The following is a 21,409-nucleotide window of genomic DNA, read 5'->3' as shown; positions in this document are numbered from 1 at the left end:
TAATCACTGAAATGTTAAACAAAACCTCTTCTATCAAGAGACTACACACTAGTATTCAAGAATCCTATTAGCAATAGTATGCAAAAAAATGTTTCATTTTAGAATTAGATAAGCATATTCGGTTTTAATAAGTATATCAAAGCCCTTTCAGTTCCTACTAAATCTAGCATTTCCATTCATAGTTTTAGGGATAAAGGTAATCAAATTCAACAGATCTAGTTCTTCAGTTGCAGTACCACATTTTCTGATGTCGATCAACTAAGCAGTTTCCAGTATGTCTAGCATCAGCATGAACAAAAACTCATAAATTTACATAAAACACAGGTAATTGGGATTTTAGATTCCATCAAAGAACCTACAGGTCAGAATTCAAACAGCAGTTATATGTTCAGTGCAGTGTTAAATATATACAGTGGGGGAAATAAGTATTTGATCCCTTGCTGATTTTGTAAGTGTGCCCACTGACAAAGACATGAGCAGCCCATAATTGAAGGGTAGGTTATTGGTAACAGTGAGAGATAGCACATCACAAATTAAATCCGGAAAATCACATTGTGGAAAGTATATGAATTTATTTGCATTCTGCAGAGGGAAATAAGTATTTGATCCCCCACCAACCAGTAAGAGATCTGGCCCCTACAGACCAGGTAGATGCTCCAAATCAACTCGTTACCTGCATGACAGACAGCTGTCGGCAATGGTCACCTGTATGAAAGACACCTGTCCACAGACTCAGTGAATCAGTCAGACTCTAACCTCTACAAAATGGCCAAGAGCAAGGAGCTGTCTAAGGATGTCAGGGACAAGATCATACACCTGCACAAGGCTGGAATGGGCTACAAAACCATCAGTAAGACGCTGGGCGAGAAGGAGACAACTGTTGGTGCCATAGTAAGAAAATGGAAGAAGTACAAAATGACTGTCAATTGACAAAGATCTGGGGCTCCACGCAAAATCTCACCTCGTGGGGTATCCTTGATCATGAGGAAGGTTAGAAATCAGCCTACAACTACAAGGGGGGAACTTGTCAATGATCTCAAGGCAGCTGGGACCACTGTCACCACGAAAACCATTGGTAACACATTACGACATAACGGATTGTAATCCTGCAGTGCCCGCAAGGTCCCCCTGCTCCGGAAGGCACATGTGACGGCCCGTCTGAAGTTTGCCAGTGAACACCTGGATGATGCCGAGAGTGATTGGGAGAAGGTGCTGTGGTCAGATGAGACAAAAATTGAGCTCTTTGGCATGAACTCAACTCGCCGTGTTTGGAGGAAGAGAAATGCTGCCTATGACCCAAAGAACACCGTCCCCACTGTCAAGCATGGAGGTGGAAATGTTATGTTTTGGGGGTGTTTCTCTGCTAAGGGCACAGGACTACTTCACCGCATCAATGGGAGAATGGATGGGGCCATGTACCGTACAATTCTGAGTGACAACCTCCTTCCCTCCGCCAGGGCCTTAAAAATGGGTCGTGGCTGGGTCTTCCAGCACGACAATGACCCAAAACATACAGCCAAGGCAACAAAGGAGTGGCTCAGGAAGAAGCACATTAGGGTCATGGAGTGGCCTAGCCAGTCACCAGACCTTAATCCCATTGAAAACTTATGGAGGGAGCTGAAGCTGCGAGTTGCCAAGCGACAGCCCAGAACTCTTAATGATTTAGAGATGATCTGCAAAGAGGAGTGGACCAAAATTCCTCCTGACATGTGTGCAAACCTCATCATCAACTACAGAAGACGTCTGACCGCTGTGCTTGCCAACAAGGGTTTTGCCACCAAGTATTAGGTCTTGTTTGCCAGAGGGATTAAATACTTATTTCCCTCTGCAGAATGCAAATAAATTCATATACTTTCCACAATGTGATTTTCCGGATTTAATTTGTGATGTGCTATCTCTCACTGTTACCAATAACCTACCCTTCAATTATGGGCTGCTCATGTCTTTGTCAGTGGGCACACTTACAAAATCAGCAAGGGATCAAATACTTATTTCCCCCACTGTAACTGCTTTTCTAAAATAAAATTCAGGGGCATTCTATATAAAGCAACAGAGTTTTCAGATATATGTATGGCGGTTATGTAGAGTGAGAATAAAGGGGTTGGGGAGTTCTGGGTACAAATTCATACAAATTATATGCCTGGGTGACAATATTCAGCCCCCATATATATAGGGCTCAAAACTCAAAGCAATTTAACCATCCAGAAACAGTTCCTGGCCATTTGCCTGTTCATGGCTAATCACTAATTTTCAGTGGCACTTAACTACAGAAAATAACCGGTTAATGCCAGGGCATTCTGGGGGGGGGCGGAGTCAGTATTGGCTGATAAGTGCCGATATTCATCGCTTAACTGGCCAGGTTAACCGTATAAAAGTCAGTCCTATCTTTATGCAGTAATCCATAGCCGGTTAAATGCTGAATATCGCACTTAACCAGTTATGCATTATCCGGCTCCAGAAACCTGGAAATTCAATGCCAGTGCCAGGTCATTGCACAGTGTAGAATTTCTGTGTTTAACATTAGCAGCAGTCAGCAAACATCATAGCCAGCTGAATATAGGGCCCTTAGATTATATGTTTGGCTCAGATGTAGCAAAGCCAGGTATAACTCAGGCTGTCTCAGAAGAACATATTAAGGGCAATTCTATAAACTGGCGTCTAATGTTAGGCACCAAATATGTGTGTAAGTTACAGAATATTAGCACCTACACACACCATTGGTGCCAGACCTGCTAGACCAGACAGTTCAAATAAACTAGTCCCTCCCCATTACCTCCTCTTCTTTCCTATCTAAATTGTAGTTCACTCTTCTTTCCTTTGTCGTGTTTTGTTTCCCCCCCCCCCCCCTATATTTTAGGCTTTAAGCCGCTCAGACATTTTTTTTAATGATGGGTGGGATAGTAAATCCCTAATAAACCTTGTATTTACAGTATGTACATCAAGTGCTAGGTGCTATTCTACAAGTACTGCTATGTGTCAAATTTGTTGAGTGCGTACCTGTAAGGGAAATGTCTATGGGAGTATAGTATGCGAGTGAAGCATGGGTGTGTCACCACACGATGCATGCAATTTGTAAGTAGTATACTATGCCATACTTTGTATTGTTATTTGAATATTTTTACAGCTGTAATTCTCTATTGCTCATGTTTGATTTATTCTTACTATACACCACCCTGAGTGAATTCCTTCAAAAAGGCAGTAAATAAATCCTAATAAATAAATAAAAATAAATGCAACTTACAGAATACTATTGCATGGCGCACTTAGGTGTGCTAATTTACACCAGCCCCTGACCTGCCATAAGAGGGTGCACTGAAGTTTTGGTGCATCAATGAGCCTTTAAATGGGAAACAGTTGCTCTGATTTACTTTAATTGAAGAGAAAATCTCTATTTTTGTATGATTATTCTTGTGTTATTTTTTTATCCTACTAGCTTGGGTTTCATACCAGTTCCAGGTTGGATACTTAAGGCATCAAGTTAGTTGCACAACTAATTAAAGGAAGATGTAATGGTATATGTAATATGCCTTGATAATGCATCTAATAAAAACTAAAGTGAAGGAAAATGACAGAACAGCTAGATCTTCGCCTGTTCCAGACTTAAGATAATCCTGGGCCAGAGCTCCTCACTCTATCTGTGAAATACTTGATCAAACTTGGGTTGGTGTTTTATGGACGCCTCTAGTAGGTTATATATATATATATATATATATATATATATATATATATATATATATATATTCAAATTTGGGAAAGTTCCTAATATTTCAGATATCCCATAGTATTAAAAAAATATCCTGCATTTTATAGGGGGTCTTGTTTTTCTTTCTACTATGGGATTCTGGTATCTAGGTTGGCATTCTTTTTCACCTTTTTTTTTTGGATGCTCTGTGCTGCAGGCATGGAATCTATACTGTGCAGGATTTTGCATTCAGGTTATTTACTGCACATTATAATAAATAAATATGTATGGCCTATATTTATTTATTTAGATTTTGCTCACACCTTTTTCAGTAGCAGCTCAAGGTGAGTTACATTCAGGTACTCTGGATATTTCTCTGTCCCAGGAAGGCTCACAATCTAAGTTTGTACCTGAGGCAATGGAGGCTTAAGTGACTTGCCCAAGATCACAAGGAGCAGCCGTGGGATTTGAACCAGCCACCTCTGGATTGCGAGACAAGTGCTCTAACCACTAAGCCACTCCTCCACTATGTACAATAGGTCATTATCCCTTGGATTCTGTATATGGTGCCATAATTTGCATGCCCAAGATGCACGTATAAGTTAATTAACAAGCCGTTAACTAGCACTAATTGGGTGCTAACAATTATTGCAGTTAATTGGCATTAATCGGGATTTGCATGTGCATGTGTCTGCGTTCTATTCTATAAGGCATGGTGCCTAAATCCCATGGTGCATTATCTGAAAAGGGGGAATGGTCAGGGGATGTCAGGGGCATTCCAAAAAGTTACATGTGCAATTATAGAATACTGCCTGCACCTAACTTGTGCACCAGCATTTACACCTAGTTTCAGCAGGCGTAAGCCTGGCGCCCAAAGTTAGGCGTGAGATTGGTGCTAAAATATGCATGTGCCTTGTATAGAATTGCTCTTAGCTCCGATCTTTTCCCATGCCTATTTTTTTGAGCATCATTTACTGAATCTAGCCTATATTTCTAAGTTCATGTTTGCTTATGGTTATTTAATATGCTACATGCCACCTTTAGTGATATTCTTTCAAAAAGGTCGGCAATAAACTGAACTAAATAAGCAAAGAAGCACAGATGATAAAGTCTGTGCCACATTTAATATTTTCCCTGTTCTTCAGATTTATTTTTCATGGTACTAATCCATTGATGCCCTATATATAATGTGGACGTACAGTGAAGACCAATAAGGAAGAGGTTCATATAAGTAGATTAAGCGCAGATGACCAGGATTAAAAAATATATATACATCAAAGAACACACATTGCCAACCACTACTTTGTAAAGTGGCATAGTCGTAATTAGAATGCTTTAAAGCAATAATTTTCATCATGACAATAAATCTGACAAATGGCAGGCAAGGATGAATATTTGTGGGAACTATAAAACTTGAATGCTGTCCAACATAGAAGTGACCGCTACTAATAGGACTGTTACTGTACATATGATTATACTATAATATTTAAATTTTTACACAAGATATTAGAAATGGTAAGCATGGAAGAAAACTACTTTTAATGTTTATACAATATCTATTAAAGGTTTTCATGACTCAAAATGTTAAAGTATATAGCTCTCTATATATGTAACCTGTACAGAATCTAGTATTATACCTTGGAGAACTTTTGATTTGAATATACAGACTAAAAATGATTACTTGCCATTCCAAATCTGTGATAAATACAGTAGGGTATTTTCCTGGAGTTTATGATCTAAGATTTGTACATAAGGGAATTTAAAGCCAAATTAAGGATGTGTTTTCCCCAGCCCATTATTCTGCTGTGATCTACTTTTCTCTGGGTTGGTATTGTCCCCCCCCCCCCCCCCCCCACTTCTCTATGGTTTCTATTGTTTATGACATCTTGCTGCCTCTGAGTTATTTTTATCTATGTGTACTGACTTTTCTAATCCTAAATTCACTATTCTAATGGGGGGGGGGGGGGGGGGAGGTTACGCTGGAAATGTCATCTGATGATAATATATTGCTATAACTCATTTATTACCATAAAACAGGAACTAGAACAGGAAGAAAGCATGTGTCACAATACCATCTACCTCTTCTTCCAGTCTGACCCTAGTGGCAGTGGTGTCTGAGGCTACCATTTTAACTGAGAGTGTTTGCTAGAGCAGGGACATCCAGAGATTGCTCCTGTCCTATCCTACCACCCACTGGGGAGATCCCCCTATGGAACAGAGGGTACAGGGTGCCTGAATGGGGGCGCTTATTGCAAAAATGATCAGGGGGTGAGGGGTGGGTTCTAGGGGGGGGGGGTCTCTTCTTGGAAAAGCGAGATGGTAGAGGATGAGTTTCAGGGGAGGGTTCTTATTGGAAAAGAGATCAATGATAGAGTAGAGGGTTCTGTGGGCTCTCTTATCGGAAAAGCAATCAGGTGGAGGGGGCTCTTATTGGAAAACAGGCTGTAGTATCTTTGTTTGTTTGTTTTTTTAATCCCTGGCCCTGTAAAAGAAGGCAGGCCTGAATTGGGATCCACTGTCTTTGCGTTGCAGCGATTTGTAATACAGTGGTGGAAATAAGTATTTGATCCCTTGCTGATTTTGTAAGTTTGCCCACTGACAAAGACATGAGCAGCCCATAATTGAAGGGTAGGTTATTGGTAACAGTGAGAGATAGCACATCACAAATTAAATCCGGAAAATCACATTGTGGAAAATATATGAATTTATTTGCATTCTGCAGAGGGAAATAAGTATTTGATCCCCCACCAACCAGTAAGAGATCTGGCCCCTACAGACCAGGTAGATGCTCCAAATCAACTCGTTACCTGCATGACAGACAGCTGTCGGCAATGGTCACCTGTATGAAAGACACCTGTCCACAGACTCAGTGAATCAGTCAGACTCTAACCTCTACAAAATGGCCAAGAGCAAGGAGCTGTCTAAGGATGTCAGGGACAAGATCATACACCTGCACAAGGCTGGAATGGGCTACAAAACCATCAGTAAGACGCTGGGCGAGAAGGAGACAACTGTTGGTGCCATAGTAAGAAAATGGAAGAAGTACAAAATGACTGTCAATCGACAAAGATCTGGGGCTCCACGCAAAATCTCACCTCGTGGGGTATCCTTGATCATGAGGAAGGTTAGAAATCAGCCTACCACTACAAGGGGGGAACTTGTCAATGATCTCAAGGCAGCTGGGACCACTGTCACCACGAAAACCATTGGTAACACATTACGCCATAACGGATTGCAATCCTGCAGTGCCCGCAAGGTCCCCCTGCTCCGGAAGGCACATGTGACGGCCCGTCTGAAGTTTGCCAGTGAACACCTGGATGATGCCGAGAGTGATTGGGAGAAGGTGCTGTGGTCAGATGAGACAAAAATTGAGCTCTTTGGCATGAACTCAACTCGCCGTGTTTGGAGGAAGAGAAATGCTGCCTATGACCCAAAGAACACCGTCCCCACTGTCAAGCATGGAGATGGAAATGTTATGTTTTGGGGGTGTTTCTCTGCTAAGGGCACAGGACTACTTCACCGCATCAATGGGAGAATGGATGGGGCCATGTACCGTACAATTCTGAATGACAACCTCCTTACCTCCGCCAGGGCCTTAAAAATGGGTCGTGGCTGGGTCTTCCAGCACGACAATGACCCAAAACATACAGCCAAGGCAACAAAGGAGTGGCTCAGGAAGAAGCACATTAGGGTCATGGAGTGGCCTAGCCAGTCACCAGACCTTAATCCCATTGAAAACTTATGGAGGGAGCTGAAGCTGCGAGTTGCCAAGCGACAGCCCAGAACTCTTAATGATTTAGAGATGATCTGCAAAGAGGAGTGGACCAAAATTCCTCCTGACATGTGTGCAAACCTCATCATCAACTACAGAAGACGTCTGACCGCTGTGCTTGCCAACAAGGGTTTTGCCACCAAGTATTAGGTCTTGTTTGCCAGAGGGATTAAATACTTATTTCCCTCTGCAGAATGCAAATAAATTCATATACTTTCCACAATGTGATTTTCCGGATTTAATTTGTGATGTGCTATCTCTCACTGTTACCAATAACCTACCCTTCAATTATGGGCTGCTCATGTCTTTGTCAGTGGGCAAACTTACAAAATCAGCAAGGGATCAAATACTTATTTCCACCACTGTATGTGATATTCTTGGTTGCAATAACTGAAAAGTATATTGCTGTAGTACTGCAGGTTAGTGAATTCTGCAGTCAATTTTCATAGTACAACAGTGTGGTTAGTAAATAGGAAACTTCATTTCTCTGCTATTATCTTATTTTCCTTGAGCACTTCTTTTACCCCAGGTTGTCTAGTGGTCCAACTGACTCCCTCATGAGCTTTCTCTTTCAAATGCACTTTTAAAAGTTCTAATATTAGTATTTATCTCTATCACCTACTTCTTTTCAAGTTCTTTCTTGGTCTACCTTATTACTGTTTTATACCTCATTTGACAGTGCTTATGCTCACCACTGTTTTCCTTTTCAGGGTCTGCTTTCATTTTGTGAAAAATGCCATTTTGGTTTTCCCTTCATCATTAAACCACACTGGCAGTCATAGGGCCTTCTTTCAAACTTTTTTTTAATGTATGGAACATAATTTGACTGGGCTTCCAAAATATTTTTTGCCCATGCTTCATGCAAACATTGATCCTAGCAATGGCCCCTTGAAGTTTTGTTTTCCTAACTTCCTTAATTAAATGCTACAGCAATGGTTATTTTTAGTGACATCCTTCCAGTGATGACAAATTTGATCATATTGTTATCGCTATAACCTGGCAGCCCCACAACATTTGCCCTTCACATCAGATCCTATGTACTAGTAAGGACTAGATCTAAAATAGTTTCCCCTCTTGTTGGTCCCAATCTAGCTTCAGGAATTCCCACGGTGGTCTCAATGTGTCATGTATTGTGAGACTAATAAAGGAGCTTCTATACTGCTTAGCTCAAACTTAAAGAGAGCCATGCAGTGCATATGATAGAAAACATCTACCTTTGGTGGCAGCAACTAAAAGGCTGGAAGGGCTGGAGTGTGGAATTTGGCTGGCTGACTGGCTAGCTTGCTAGCTAGGGATAGCAACTGTGCGGAGTGGCTGGCTAGCTGGAAGGGGTAACTAACTGAACTCCTGGGTAGTGAGGACTAGTTAGGGAGGAGACGGCTGGCTGTGTGTGGGAGGATGGTAAAGGTGGTTGGCTAGATGGGTCATTTGAAGAGGGAGATGGGAGGATGGGAGAAGACAAGCATAAGAGAGCAAGAGTGGGTGAGAACATTTCAAACTTGAGATTTACATCATCCTATCATCTTCCTGTTAAAATAGAAAACAGAGATGGCACAAAGGACACTTCTCCACGGGAAATGATCGTTCCTATGGATTTCTATTCCTCAATTTATCCTGCACTTCCTGTTGGTTGTAGGATTAGGTCCAGTGATGAAGCACACTGCATGTGTCTCTCAGAAAGCCAAAAAATAATCTGTTCCCTGATGCAGCTGCCATATCTGTGAGTGAATTAGGGTTACAGTAGAGGAGAAAGGATGTTTACAAGAGTGTATATGGAGCTAATTCAGAAATGGTAGGGGATTTACTTCTGTTTCCAAGAACACTGACACTTGATATTCCATTAGTAAAGAATGCATTTAAAGTCTATATGGGAAGGTTCATTTCCATTTCAGTTAGCTACAATATGGAATAGCCTTCCTGTGAAAATTTGCTCAACTATGCCTTTCAATTCTTTTCAGAAAGTTTTAAAAGCTTATCCTTTTTCTTTTTAGATTACTGATTTACAGCAATAAGTGTTGACAGTTTTTAATTGTATGGATTACTGAGTAATTAGTAAAACATGCTCGTTTCTCACACAAATGAAACGGGCGCTAGCAAAGTTATCCTCCGAGTTCCAGCTTGGCCCCCTCCCTCCCCCCCTCTCATCCGAGTTCCAGGCCCCCCTCCCCTCTGAGTTCCAAACTCCCCACTCCTCCGAGTTCTAGGCCTGCCTCCCTCCCTCTCCTCAGAGTTCCAGGCCTGCCTCCCTCACTCTCCTCCGAGTTCCAGGCCCCCCTCTCCTTCTCCCCTATCCCTCTCCTCCGAGTTCCAGGCCCCCCTCCTCCTCCCCCCTCTCCTCCGAATTCCAGGCCCCCCTCCCTTCCTCCGAATTCCAGGCCCCCCTCCCTCCCTCCGAGTTCCATGCCCCCCTCTCCTCCGAGTTCCAGACCCCCGCGCCTCCCTCCCTTTCTCTCTCCCCTCCGAGTGCAAGCCCAACCTGCGTTGCCTGCCCTCTTCTCCCAGTCCTCCGCCTTCCTGCGTGCTGCCCAGAATTTAGAAGTTCTTACCTCGGGGTCCGGCGGCAGCAGTGAAAGGCGAGCAGGCACGGCGCTTCATCCTGCCTTCCCGTTTCAGCTCTGCCTCTGGTCCCGCCCTCATTTCCTGTTTCCGGAAGGGTGGGACCAGAGGCAGAGCTGAGAGAGAAGAGAAGGCAGGCTGAAGTGCCGTACCTGCTCGCCTTTCACTGCTGCTGCCGGACCCCAGGGTAAGAACTTTTAAATTCTGGGCGACACACAGGAAGGCGAGGGGCAGGCGAGGACTGGGAGAAGAGGGCAGGCAACGCAGGTTGGGCTAGCACTCGGAGGAGAGGGAGGGGGCCTGGAACTGGGAGGACACGGGGGAGGGAGGGGGCAATTATCCCGCGATTCTATCCTCACCTCCAACGTTCTGTGGCTGGCTGGTGCTGGCTTCCATTCCCTCTCACTGATCCGCCTTCTGATGTCATCACGTTTAGACGCGAGGGCGGACCAATGGGAATTGTGTTACGAACCCAGGCATCCAGACGTAGAATGTTGGAGGTGCAAATTATTATATAGGATTGTATATTCTATCTGAATGAGATATTTGTTTAATTTTCTTATCTGCTTTGCATCTTGAGGTTAAAAGCAGAATACAAATCTTGAAATAGAATAGAATAGAATGTTGCACAACTGGTACAGTAATTAAAGCATCTGGATTTTGAAGCAAAATTGTATTTTACAGGGATTAAGATATTATGGGGAGATGGGAAATGTGGGAAATACATAAATAGTATGGTGCTCACATGCTAAAAATTGACCAGTAAAGTTGAAGATAGAGCACCTATTCATTTTTAACTCAGTTCCTAAAATAAGCTGAAAAACTAACCACCATCTCTCACATCCTTTAACTCCTTGAGCCACCTACTGGGAGTTGTTCTAATAAAAAATATTCATGTGTGAAGTTCTCACACTACATTTGGTCCATCATGTATTTTATTAAAAATACAGTTAACTAGAAATGTGAAAATGACATAAGAGAAAAGGAAACACAGGCCATCAAGTTGTTGGGTCTATGCAGCAAGCTAAGCACTCCGCAACTGCATTGCTGCCAGTAGGGGGTGGTGCTTCAAGTTTTCAATCTCTAGAGACAGGCAGGTTCCCTGGAGTCCTGCAGAGTTTGCTTGCCCCTCACTATTGAAAATGTGATAGTGAAACAGCACTGCCTGACGGCAGGATTGTAGGTGGAGGACTCCCGTTCAGCTTAGAGGAAACAGTGGTGGCAGATTAGTATTGGCAGGGTGCTGCCTATAAAGGCTTTGAGCATTTGGGAAAGAGTCAAACAATCTCCCACAATGCGGTGCTGACTCTTGGGGTTAGCTGGTCATATGTTCACACTTATGTCATTGCTTCACCACCTGGGTCATACACATAGAATAAAGGCATTAAGCGCCGAGAGTAGGATTTCGAATAATACTATACACAACTAAAAGTCAATTTTGCAGCTAGAACAATACTTGTACAAAATCCTTTGAATGCTCCTATCTATGGTTTCTAAATATTAGATCAGAGTTACGTAGGCTATTGCCTTTACTTCCTTACCTTGTTGAAATCTTCAGAGGTTGCCCTCATTTCCTTCCAAGTCTTGTTCAACAGCTGGATACAGATGCAGAAGAACTCCTCAAAGGATCTGTCATGAGTGAAGAACATTGGGTGGAAATCGTTGCAGGTTTCACTGGCTGCAAACAAGAGTTGGGAGGAGAACAAAGTATAAACACCAGATACAGACTTGAGCAATATGACACATGGGTCAGAAACGTAAATATTCAGAATACCAGTAATTCTATGCATAGGTGTTAGCAGGACACCTAAGCTCTATTCTGCCAACACCCACTTAACTTACACAGAGAAGGTATCTGCAAGGGGGCAGAATATGTTCAGGGGCAGAATATGTTCAGGACATAGTCATGGCTCTCTCTTATATGCATTACTGACAGAATACTGTAAGTTACATGCATGTCAGCCACATTTTGGCACCTGCAATTACACCAGCTCCATGGCTGGTCATTTCTGGCACCTCACATGTTAGGCACTCTGATACTGGGTTACACCTGCACTCAATAATGGAATCTATGTGCCTAGATTCCATTACAGAATAGACACCTACCATGTAGCCTCAGGGCACCTAAATAAAGGCACCATAAGGGGCAATTCTATATGTGGACACCTCCTTTTAGGTGTCCGGAAGTCAGGTGTTGACAGCCCATTCTATAATGGCACCAGGGCACTCAGATTCTCTTAAATACTAGCATGACCCAGTACTGGCATGCCTTACATTTAGCACTTGCAATAGTATCAGCCAGAGCTGGTGAAACTGTTGGCACCTAAATATGGCAAAAGTGCTCGTAATTTACAGCATTCAGTCAGCTGTACGTATAAGTGGCAGCTTCACCACATGCTTATACACAGTATGCACACCCTTTTCCAAACAGCACTCCGTCAAACTACAGCAACTTAACTGTGTAAGTGCCAATTTTGTGTACATTAATGTGTGCAAGTGGCACATAACTCTAAGTACCCTGTGTGAAGAAACAGCGTCTTTTAAGCCTGTAAAATGTATTGGATATTTTCCTGCCTAAATTTATTCTGAAGAGTATTTTACTTTGGCCAGCAGATGGTGCATGTTTATGACATCCTGTTAGACAATTTCTCCTCCATTTAGGTGCCAAGTAACACGGGCAGTGAGCCTACTCTTTAAAGAGACTTACATGTGTAGGTGTCCTTACAGAATGCTGGCAAAAGTTGGCATCGGCACTTCTAAATGTAGACTTGCATATTTACACCGGGTCTCTGGCTGGCATCAGTGGGCACACCTATGTGTAAATGTTGACCCCACCTATGTGTTAATGTTGGCCCCACCTATGCCCCTCCCCTGTGAATACCTCTTACAGTTTACACGTTCAGCCATTGTAGTGAGTACTTATAGAATAGCACTTAGATGTACAGCAGCCACATGTGTAAGTGTACATTTCTGGCAGAAATCTATAAGGAGACATTGACACATTTTGGAGGGGCATGAGTGCTTCAGGAATAAGGATCTAGTGATTGCCTATTTGAGGAATAGGAACTTTAAAGAAACACTAGTACCATCAGCATTACCATACCAGGTAGATGATCCAATTATGGATATTCTTCAGGGTCATAGGACTTGTGACAGATGTAGTGTATGTTCACATGCTATAGTAAGTAAAGAATTTAGCCTCCCCACACACACAAGAAATATAAGCTCAGACATCTATCTGACTGTAACACCAGGAATGTTATTTATATTATCATGTGCCCTTGTCCGATGCTTTATATAGGGAAGACCAAAAGAGCGATCAAGACTCGTATTATAGAACATAGAAGCTGTATTAGCTGACATGTTACCAGCGCTCCTTTAGTTGAACACTGGCATGATAAGAATCACAATAGTCTTGAGGGCATCATGGAGAAGAGGAAATCTTGATACAGATTTACTAAAAGAGGAACAAAGAATCATTTTTCTCTTAAATTCGTTATCTCCACATGGTCTGAATGCTTCTTTAGAATTGATACATTTTTTATGAGAAATAGGTTTTTATCTTGTTTGGCCAATAGTATCAGCATTCGCTCATTTGTTAATATTTTTATTCTGGTTTAATGATATATATATGTGTATATACAGTGGGGGAAATAAGTATTTGATCCCTTGCTGATTTTGTAAGTTTGCCCACTGACAAAGACATGAGCAGCCCATAATTGAAGGGTAGGTTATTGGTAACAGTGAGAGATAGCACATCACAAATTAAATCCGGAAAATCACATTGTGGAAAGTATATGAATTTATTTGCATTCTGCAGAGGGAAATAAGTATTTAATCCCTCTGGCAAACAAGACCTAATACTTGGTGGCAAAACCCTTGTTGGCAAGCACAGCGGTCAGACGTCTTCTGTAGTTGATGATGAGGTTTGCACACATGTCAGGAGGAATTTTGGTCCACTCCTCTTTGCAGATCATCTCTAAATCATTAAGAGTTCTGGGCTGTCGCTTGGCAACTCGCAGCTTCAGCTCCCTCCATAAGTTTTCAATGGGATTAAGGTCTGGTGACTGGCTAGGCCACTCCATGACCCTAATGTGCTTCTTCCTGAGCCACTCCTTTGTTGCCTTGGCTGTATGTTTTGGGTCATTGTCGTGCTGGAAGACCCAGCCACGACCCATTTTTAAGGCCCTGGCGGAGGGAAGGAGGTTGTCACTCAGAATTGTACGGTACATGGCCCCATCCATTCTCCCATTGATGCGGTGAAGTAGTCCTGTGCCCTTAGCAGAGAAACACCCCCAAAACATAACATTTCCACCTCCATGCTTGACAGTGGGGACGGTGTTCTTTGGGTCATAGGCAGCATTTCTCTTCCTCCAAACACGGCGAGTTGAGTTCATGCCAAAGAGCTCAATTTTTGTCTCATCTGACCACAGCACCTTCTCCCAATCACTCTCGGCATCATCCAGGTGTTCACTGGCAAACTTCAGACGGGCCGTCACATGTGCCTTCCGGAGCAGGGGGACCTTGCGGGCACTGCAGGATTGCAATCCGTTATGTCGTAATGTGTTACCAATGGTTTTCGTGGTGACAGTGGTCCCAGCTGCCTTGAGATCATTGACAAGTTCCCCCCTTGTAGTTGTAGGCTGATTTCTAACCTTCCTCATGATCAAGGATACCCCACGAGGTGAGATTTTGCGTGGAGCCCCAGATCTTTGTCGATTGACAGTCATTTTGTACTTCTTCCATTTTCTTACTATGGCACCAACAGTTGTCTCCTTCTCGCCCAGCGTCTTACTGATGGTTTTGTAGCCCATTCCAGCCTTGTGCAGGTGTATGATCTTGTCCCTGACATCCTTAGACAGCTCCTTGCTCTTGGCCATTTTGTAGAGGTTAGAGTCTGACTGATTCACTGAGTCTGTGGACAGGTGTCTTTCATACAGGTGACCATTGCCGACAGCTGTCTGTCATGCAGGTAACGAGTTGATTTGGAGCATCTACCTGGTCTGTAGGGGCCAGATCTCTTACTGGTTGGTGGGGGATCAAATACTTATTTCCCTCTGCAGAATGCAAATAAATTCATATACTTTCCACAATGTGATTTTCCGGATTTAATTTGTGATGTGCTATCTCTCACTGTTACCAATAACCTACCCTTCAATTATGGGCTGCTCATGTCTTTGTCAGTGGGCAAACTTACAAAATCAGCAAGGGATCAAATACTTATTTCCCCCACTGTATATGTGTGTGTATATATATATATATATATTTGTTTTGATATTTTTTGATAATTTTATATATATTCATCCAATATATTTAAAAAAAAATTTTTAGTCTTCATATTTTTGTATTAAGAACATTTAATGTTTATTATTATATATTTTTAATGGTTTGTTCTTATCCATTTTTTAAAGTTTAATTTTTTTGTGTGCCAACATAACTTTTAATGGTATACAACATTACTACTGTTTATTTATTTATTTTTTTGAGTGGACGATACTGGTTTCACTATCAGTGTAATGCCATCATTTGTTGTCTGCTTGAGCTTTGGTAGATAATTTACATACTTAACGAGAAGCTCATACATATGTATGACTTTCTAGTTTAAATAACTGCCATTTCCTGGCATTCTGTTTCTTGTCACATGGTGTTTGCTGATCGGTTGGCTGTTCTTTTGTTCTCTCTGGTAAGTTTTTTGTTTGTTCAGGATTGTTTTGTGGTCTTCATTTCTCTTATCTTTTTTGGAGTATTTATTTCTTGCTTCATTGTTTTTATTGAATGAAGTTATACTCAGAGTATGTTCTGTTTTTCAAGCATTTATTGGCCACACTTTTTGTCTTTTGGTGCAATGGGTCTGTTTGTATTTTTCCTCTGGATACCTATCCATTCGGTATGCTTGTGTATATACATTTTTTCTTTGTGGAAGGCATCTTATTTATACTATATAATTATTTCTTCAGTTATTTGATTTATAACTCTTTATATATTTTTTTGATGTGCTGTATAGCTCTCTCGTTCTCTTCACATCTTGATGGTAATGTGAGCTAGTGTCACTAGGTGACATATACTCTTTATCCCTCCATTTTGGAATGTTTCATGCAGCAATTTTAGGTATTACAGTGCACAACATTCCAATAGTTTACCTTAGGCATTTGCCTGTTTAGACATAAATACATGTTTTACACCTATGTTTTGTATAAAGATGATGATCTATATATATATATATAGAATGGCCCAGTTTAACTGATTTACATTTTTATGAAATAACAGGAATTTTATCCTTCTGTAGTTTTTTAAAAATGTTTTTATCCTTTTACAGTAGATTAACTTGCATACATAAAGAAATTATTCAAGCCTATCAGCTTCTTCTCAGAGGTTTGACATTATTTCATTGAATTATATTTATAATTAATATGTAAATATAATGTAGTTTCAAATGGTGTCGGATCATGATGTCTTGAAGTATTTTACTTGTTCAAGTTGTATGAATGTATTTTTTACCATTAGATCAGGATAAATATATATGTAGATATGTCGATGTTTCATCAGCCTGACCTATGCCTTTCATTTATCAGTCATTTATTTGACAGTTATCACTTTTCATTGTTTGGTGTTTCTCTGTCCACAATATCTGCTCACATAATTATAATATATTAACATTTTTTTCATATAATATATCTACAAATGTGCAATACTATTATGAATGTCTGTATATGGTTGGCTACATATTTTATTAAGGTGGATATATTTTATTTGTAATCTCTTAATATTATGTTTTTAATTTGTCCTGTTTTTTTGTAGAAAGTTGATTGTGACCTCTGAAGCAGGCGCTTTGGCGCCGAAACACGGACCGTGTCGGGTCCTTCATATGAATATTCTGAATAAACTTGTTTTTTATATCATCTCCCTATTGGTTTGCGCATTTGTCAGCCTCTACTTTTGCTGTTTTGCTTTGACTTTCCGTGGAGGCTCCTCCTGTCTTCTTGGATTTAAGTGTACATTTACACATGTGGATGGTGGTATTGTATAAAGTTAAGCACATATATGGGGCTAGATTCAGTAAATGGTGCTGAAAAATCAGAGATCAACGCTATTCTATAATGGGCATAGATGAACACCCAGTTTAGAATAGCATTGAGTGCCAAACTTAAATCTGCTGAATTCAGGTGTTATTCCCGGCGCATATCCCCGGTATTCTATATTATGATGCACAAATTTTAGGAACGCCCCTAATCCACCCATATACTTCTCATGGGCACACCCCTCTTTTGCGTTCCGTGCCATGGAATTTAGGTGCACATTGTTATAGAACACGTAGCAAGATGAGCATGCAAATCCAAATTGGTGCCAATTAGCACTGAATTATTGGCACTATTTGGCTTGTGAGGTAATTTAGTTGGGTGAGCATTTTGTATCAGTGCCCAATTTTGGGCGCCACATACAGAATCCAGGGGGACGGTGCTTAAATTTAGGCACACTGTTATAGAATTAGGGGGAACAAATGTGCATATGCATAAATTATACAATACTTTAATATATGAACGTACATTCACACAGCTAGGCAACAGCATTTACATGTAGGACTGGTGTAAATTGGTTGCACCTAGAAGTATGTTTGTTCTCTATCACTTATGCTTGTATTCTGTAAAAATAAAAATGTAGGTGCCTACTTTTCTTTATAGAATAGGCATAAGAGATACCATAACCAGTGCCTAGAGTGGGCACCCTGTTATAGAATTGCCCCCATAGTGGTCATATTCAGCTGCTATAAATGTAACTATATGGTTTATTTTAGGACTGGTAAAAAAAATACAGTCCCAAGTAAACTCATTCATTAGCTATAGGTATAGTGGCTAAGTACGCCCACTAAAGGGGCAATTTTACAAAAAAAATTGCTTACATTTAAGTGCCAACTCTGTGCATAAATGTACAGAATGACAACATTTAGGCATCTAAGTGCACATTTATCTGTAAAAATGTCATTTTGGCTCCTAAGTGGTACTTTACAAATAGGCACTCAAATGGGATAGCACATATTTATGGGGGGGGGGGGGGGGGGGCTTTCACCTGGGTGGGCCATAGGCGGAGCAGACATTTTGGCTGACAACCTACAAAATAGTGCAAGTTGCCTGCGTGCCTGCTACATTTAGGCACCCCCATTTACATCAGGTCTATGGCAGGTGTAAATGGGGGGGGGGGGTGACTCTAAACTGATAATGGGCACTCACATGTACACTAGTTTTAGTTTAGTTTGGGAACAACTGTCAAGCGGTTTGCATTTAAACAATTTAAGAGATAGTAGTGAGAGGGAGGAAGGGAAAAGAAAACTTAAGGCTTTATAGTACAAGTGAAAACACCCCCAGATAACTTATGCCGTTAAGCCTATGCTCTTAACACTGCCACAGATTCTGCAGTTTTGTTCCTCTTGTTATGATTAAGTGCCAAATGCATCCTGAAATAGGAATGCTTTCAGGTTTTTCCTGAAATGGGTAGGAGGGTTCTAACCTGAGCTAACTAGGTAAATAGTTCCAAAAGGCAGGGTCTACTACAGTAAAAAGACAGTCTCTTGTAGAGTCTAGAAAAATTTGTCGGAAAGAGGGTACAACAAATTCTGCTGGAGTGACTTTAGGATCTAGAAGGGGTATAAGGGAACAATATACCTGACAGTGATGAGAGCATGCCTGTCTAAAGGAGTTTGCATACTAAAGAGATGATTTTGAATGATATCATGTGAGAAATTAACAACAACAGTTTTCTACTTGCACACTTTGGCGCCCAGGTGTCCATACACAATAAGCTCTCACCAGGGCACCTAAATGGAGACAACAACTTAGAATTGTCCCCTATATGTATAGGCATTGGCAGGCAACACATTCTATATATGTACATATATTCAGTTCTGCCACCTATCCATGTGTGTGTGTATGTGTGTGTATATATATATATATATACACACACACACACACAAACAAACAGTGCACTCCATTTAAGTGCACGTCGGATAAGCGCATGCTCTGTTTAACTGCATGCCGTACTTCGGCCCCGTTTTTGGCGCCATCAATTTCTATGGGGCCAAACTTTGGTTTAGTGCACCACTGATAAGTGCAAAATTTGCTTATATGCATGGTTTAAGACCACTCCTCTGCAGGAAAGACTCCCATAAGCGCGCGCACGGAATATGGAAGCCGATTGGCGAGTGACAACCAACGAGATTTCAAATTTACAGCCCCTTTAACTGCCATAGGCAGAATAAGCGAAAGAATTTTGTTAGAATGTACACTGGAGTCGTCATCGTCGTCGTCATCGCACAACTGTAAGACTAACACTGACTGAACGAATAGAAGTTCTTAAAAAAATTAGAAAACAAAAAAAGTCAAGCATCTATTGCTAAAGAATATGGTGTCAATCCCAGTCAAATTTCACGTATCTTGAAGCAGAAAGACCAGCTTCTGGAAGACTGGCAAAACAATACAAATCCACAACGGAAACGAAAACGGGTGGGAAAAGCTAAAGAGGTAGAAGATGCTCTTCTTCGGTGGTTTTCTCAAGTCAGGAGCAGACAGTTTCCTGTCAGTGGTCTACTGCTTATGGAGAAAGCTAATCAGCTAGCTGAAAGTCTTGGACTAACTGAATTCAAAGCCACTGTTGGATGGTTGGAAAGATGAAAGTAGAGGAACAACATAAAATTCAAGAAACACCATGGTGAAAAACAAGACGCTGATGACTTTGGTGCTGAAAATTGGGTTGTTTCAGTTCATCCTACCATCTTGAACGAGTTTGCACTTCGTGACATTTTCAATGCTGACGAAAACGTTCTCTACTGGCGAGCGATTCCTGATGGAACACTTGCATTCAAACAAGCCGAAACTACAGGAGGTAAAACGTCGAAGGACCGACTGACGATCCTCCTTTGCTGCAATATGGATGGGAGTGAGAAGTTGGAACCACTCGTCATTGGAAAGAGCAAACAACCCCGTTGCTTCAAGAACGTTAAGCAACTTCCTGTGTCACACGAGGCTAACGCAAATTCATGGATGACTGGGGAAATTTGGAAGCAGTGGCTAAAGAAGTTAGACACTAGAATGCAGGCACAAAACCATCAGATTTTGTTGCTTTGTGATAATTGTGCTGCACACAGTGATGATGTCAGGCTGGCTAACGTCTAGGTGGTCTTCCTGCCACCAAACACTACCTCTCTGATCCAACCTATGGATCAGGGCATAATAGCCAATTTAAAAAAAAATTATCGGGCTCTTGTGCTACGCTGTCTGATGAGCATTATGGATGACCAGACTGGCAAGGATAAACATGCTGTTGAACTGGCTCGTAATCTATCACTGTTGGATTCCCTACATATGCAGAAAGAAGCCTGGAATCATGTTACACAGGCAACCATTGTGGACTGCTACAAGCGGGCAAGCTTTGTTAGGGATATGGAGAGGGACAAACAGATGCAGCTGTTGCAAACGTGTCAGACGAACAGGCTATTGACATCCCAGCCGGTGTTACTGAAGAGGAGATTCATCATTACGTAGCTGTTGATTACAATCTACAAACAGCTGACGACAGCACTGATGTCCAGATATGCGCCTACACGCAGGCAACGGCTGATGATAAAACAGATGATGAAATGAGCAGCGAGGCACATGCAGACGAAATTGAACCACCTCCTGTCACTTTTGCAAGAGCACTGGAGAGTCTCAACACCGTGTGGGTCTATCTGGAGGCCACTGGATGTCAGTGCTATGACAGTTTTTACCGTCTGGCAGACATAGTCTATGGAACTCACAGACACAAGAGTGTACAGAGGACTACAAGAGGGTACAGAGGACTATGACTGATTACTTCAAGTAAGCCTAATGTCAGTTAACGGACACTGTATACTGTACATATATAAACAGTACTGTACATGCTATTTATTACATTTGTAGTCCACATTTTCCCACCTATTTGCAGGCTCAATGTGGCTTACATAGTACTGTAAAGGCATTCGCCAAGTCCGGTAGAAGAACAAATACAAGGTGATGTTGTGGTCGAATAAGGTACGTGTGTTTCAGGCACAATGGGGGTCAAAGAGAGAGAAGGTTATTTAGTGTCCAATACGATCTTTGGTTTTGCTGTGTTGCAGCGTGTAGGAGTTTATGTTGGATTGGTAGGGTATGCCTTTTTGAACAGGTTGGTTTTTAGTGATTTCCTGAAGTTTAGATGGTCATAGATTGTTTTCACAGCTTTTGCCAGGGCGTTCCATAGTTGTGGGCTTATATAGGAAAAGCTGGAAGCATAGGTTGCTTTGTATTTGAGTCCTTTGCCGTTTGGGTAGTGGAGGTTTAAGTATGTTCGTGATGATCCTGTTCTGTTCCTGGTTGGTAGATCTATGAGGTCTGTCATTTATCCTGGGACTT

General features: G+C 41.6%; 1 protein-coding gene across 3 annotated transcripts in view; it reads right to left on the bottom strand.

Moving 5' to 3' along the window:
• The window catches only part of ELMO1 (engulfment and cell motility 1), a 683,834-nt gene that overhangs the window by 191,170 nt on the left and 471,255 nt on the right, over window positions 1-21,409 (bottom strand). For all 3 annotated transcript variants that reach the window (XM_030204026.1, XM_030204017.1, XM_030204035.1), the window contains one exon: window positions 11,552-11,688. In XM_030204026.1, coding sequence (XP_030059886.1) covers window positions 11,552-11,688 — 137 coding nt within the window. The remainder of the gene's footprint in view (window positions 1-11,551; window positions 11,689-21,409) is intronic.

The sequence above is a fragment of the Microcaecilia unicolor genome, chromosome 1, assembly GCF_901765095.1.
Source record: "Microcaecilia unicolor chromosome 1, aMicUni1.1, whole genome shotgun sequence".
Lineage (NCBI taxonomy): Eukaryota > Metazoa > Chordata > Amphibia > Gymnophiona > Siphonopidae > Microcaecilia > Microcaecilia unicolor.
Note: the sequence above shows the minus strand (reverse complement) of the source record. Positions and strands in the feature narration are given on the sequence as shown.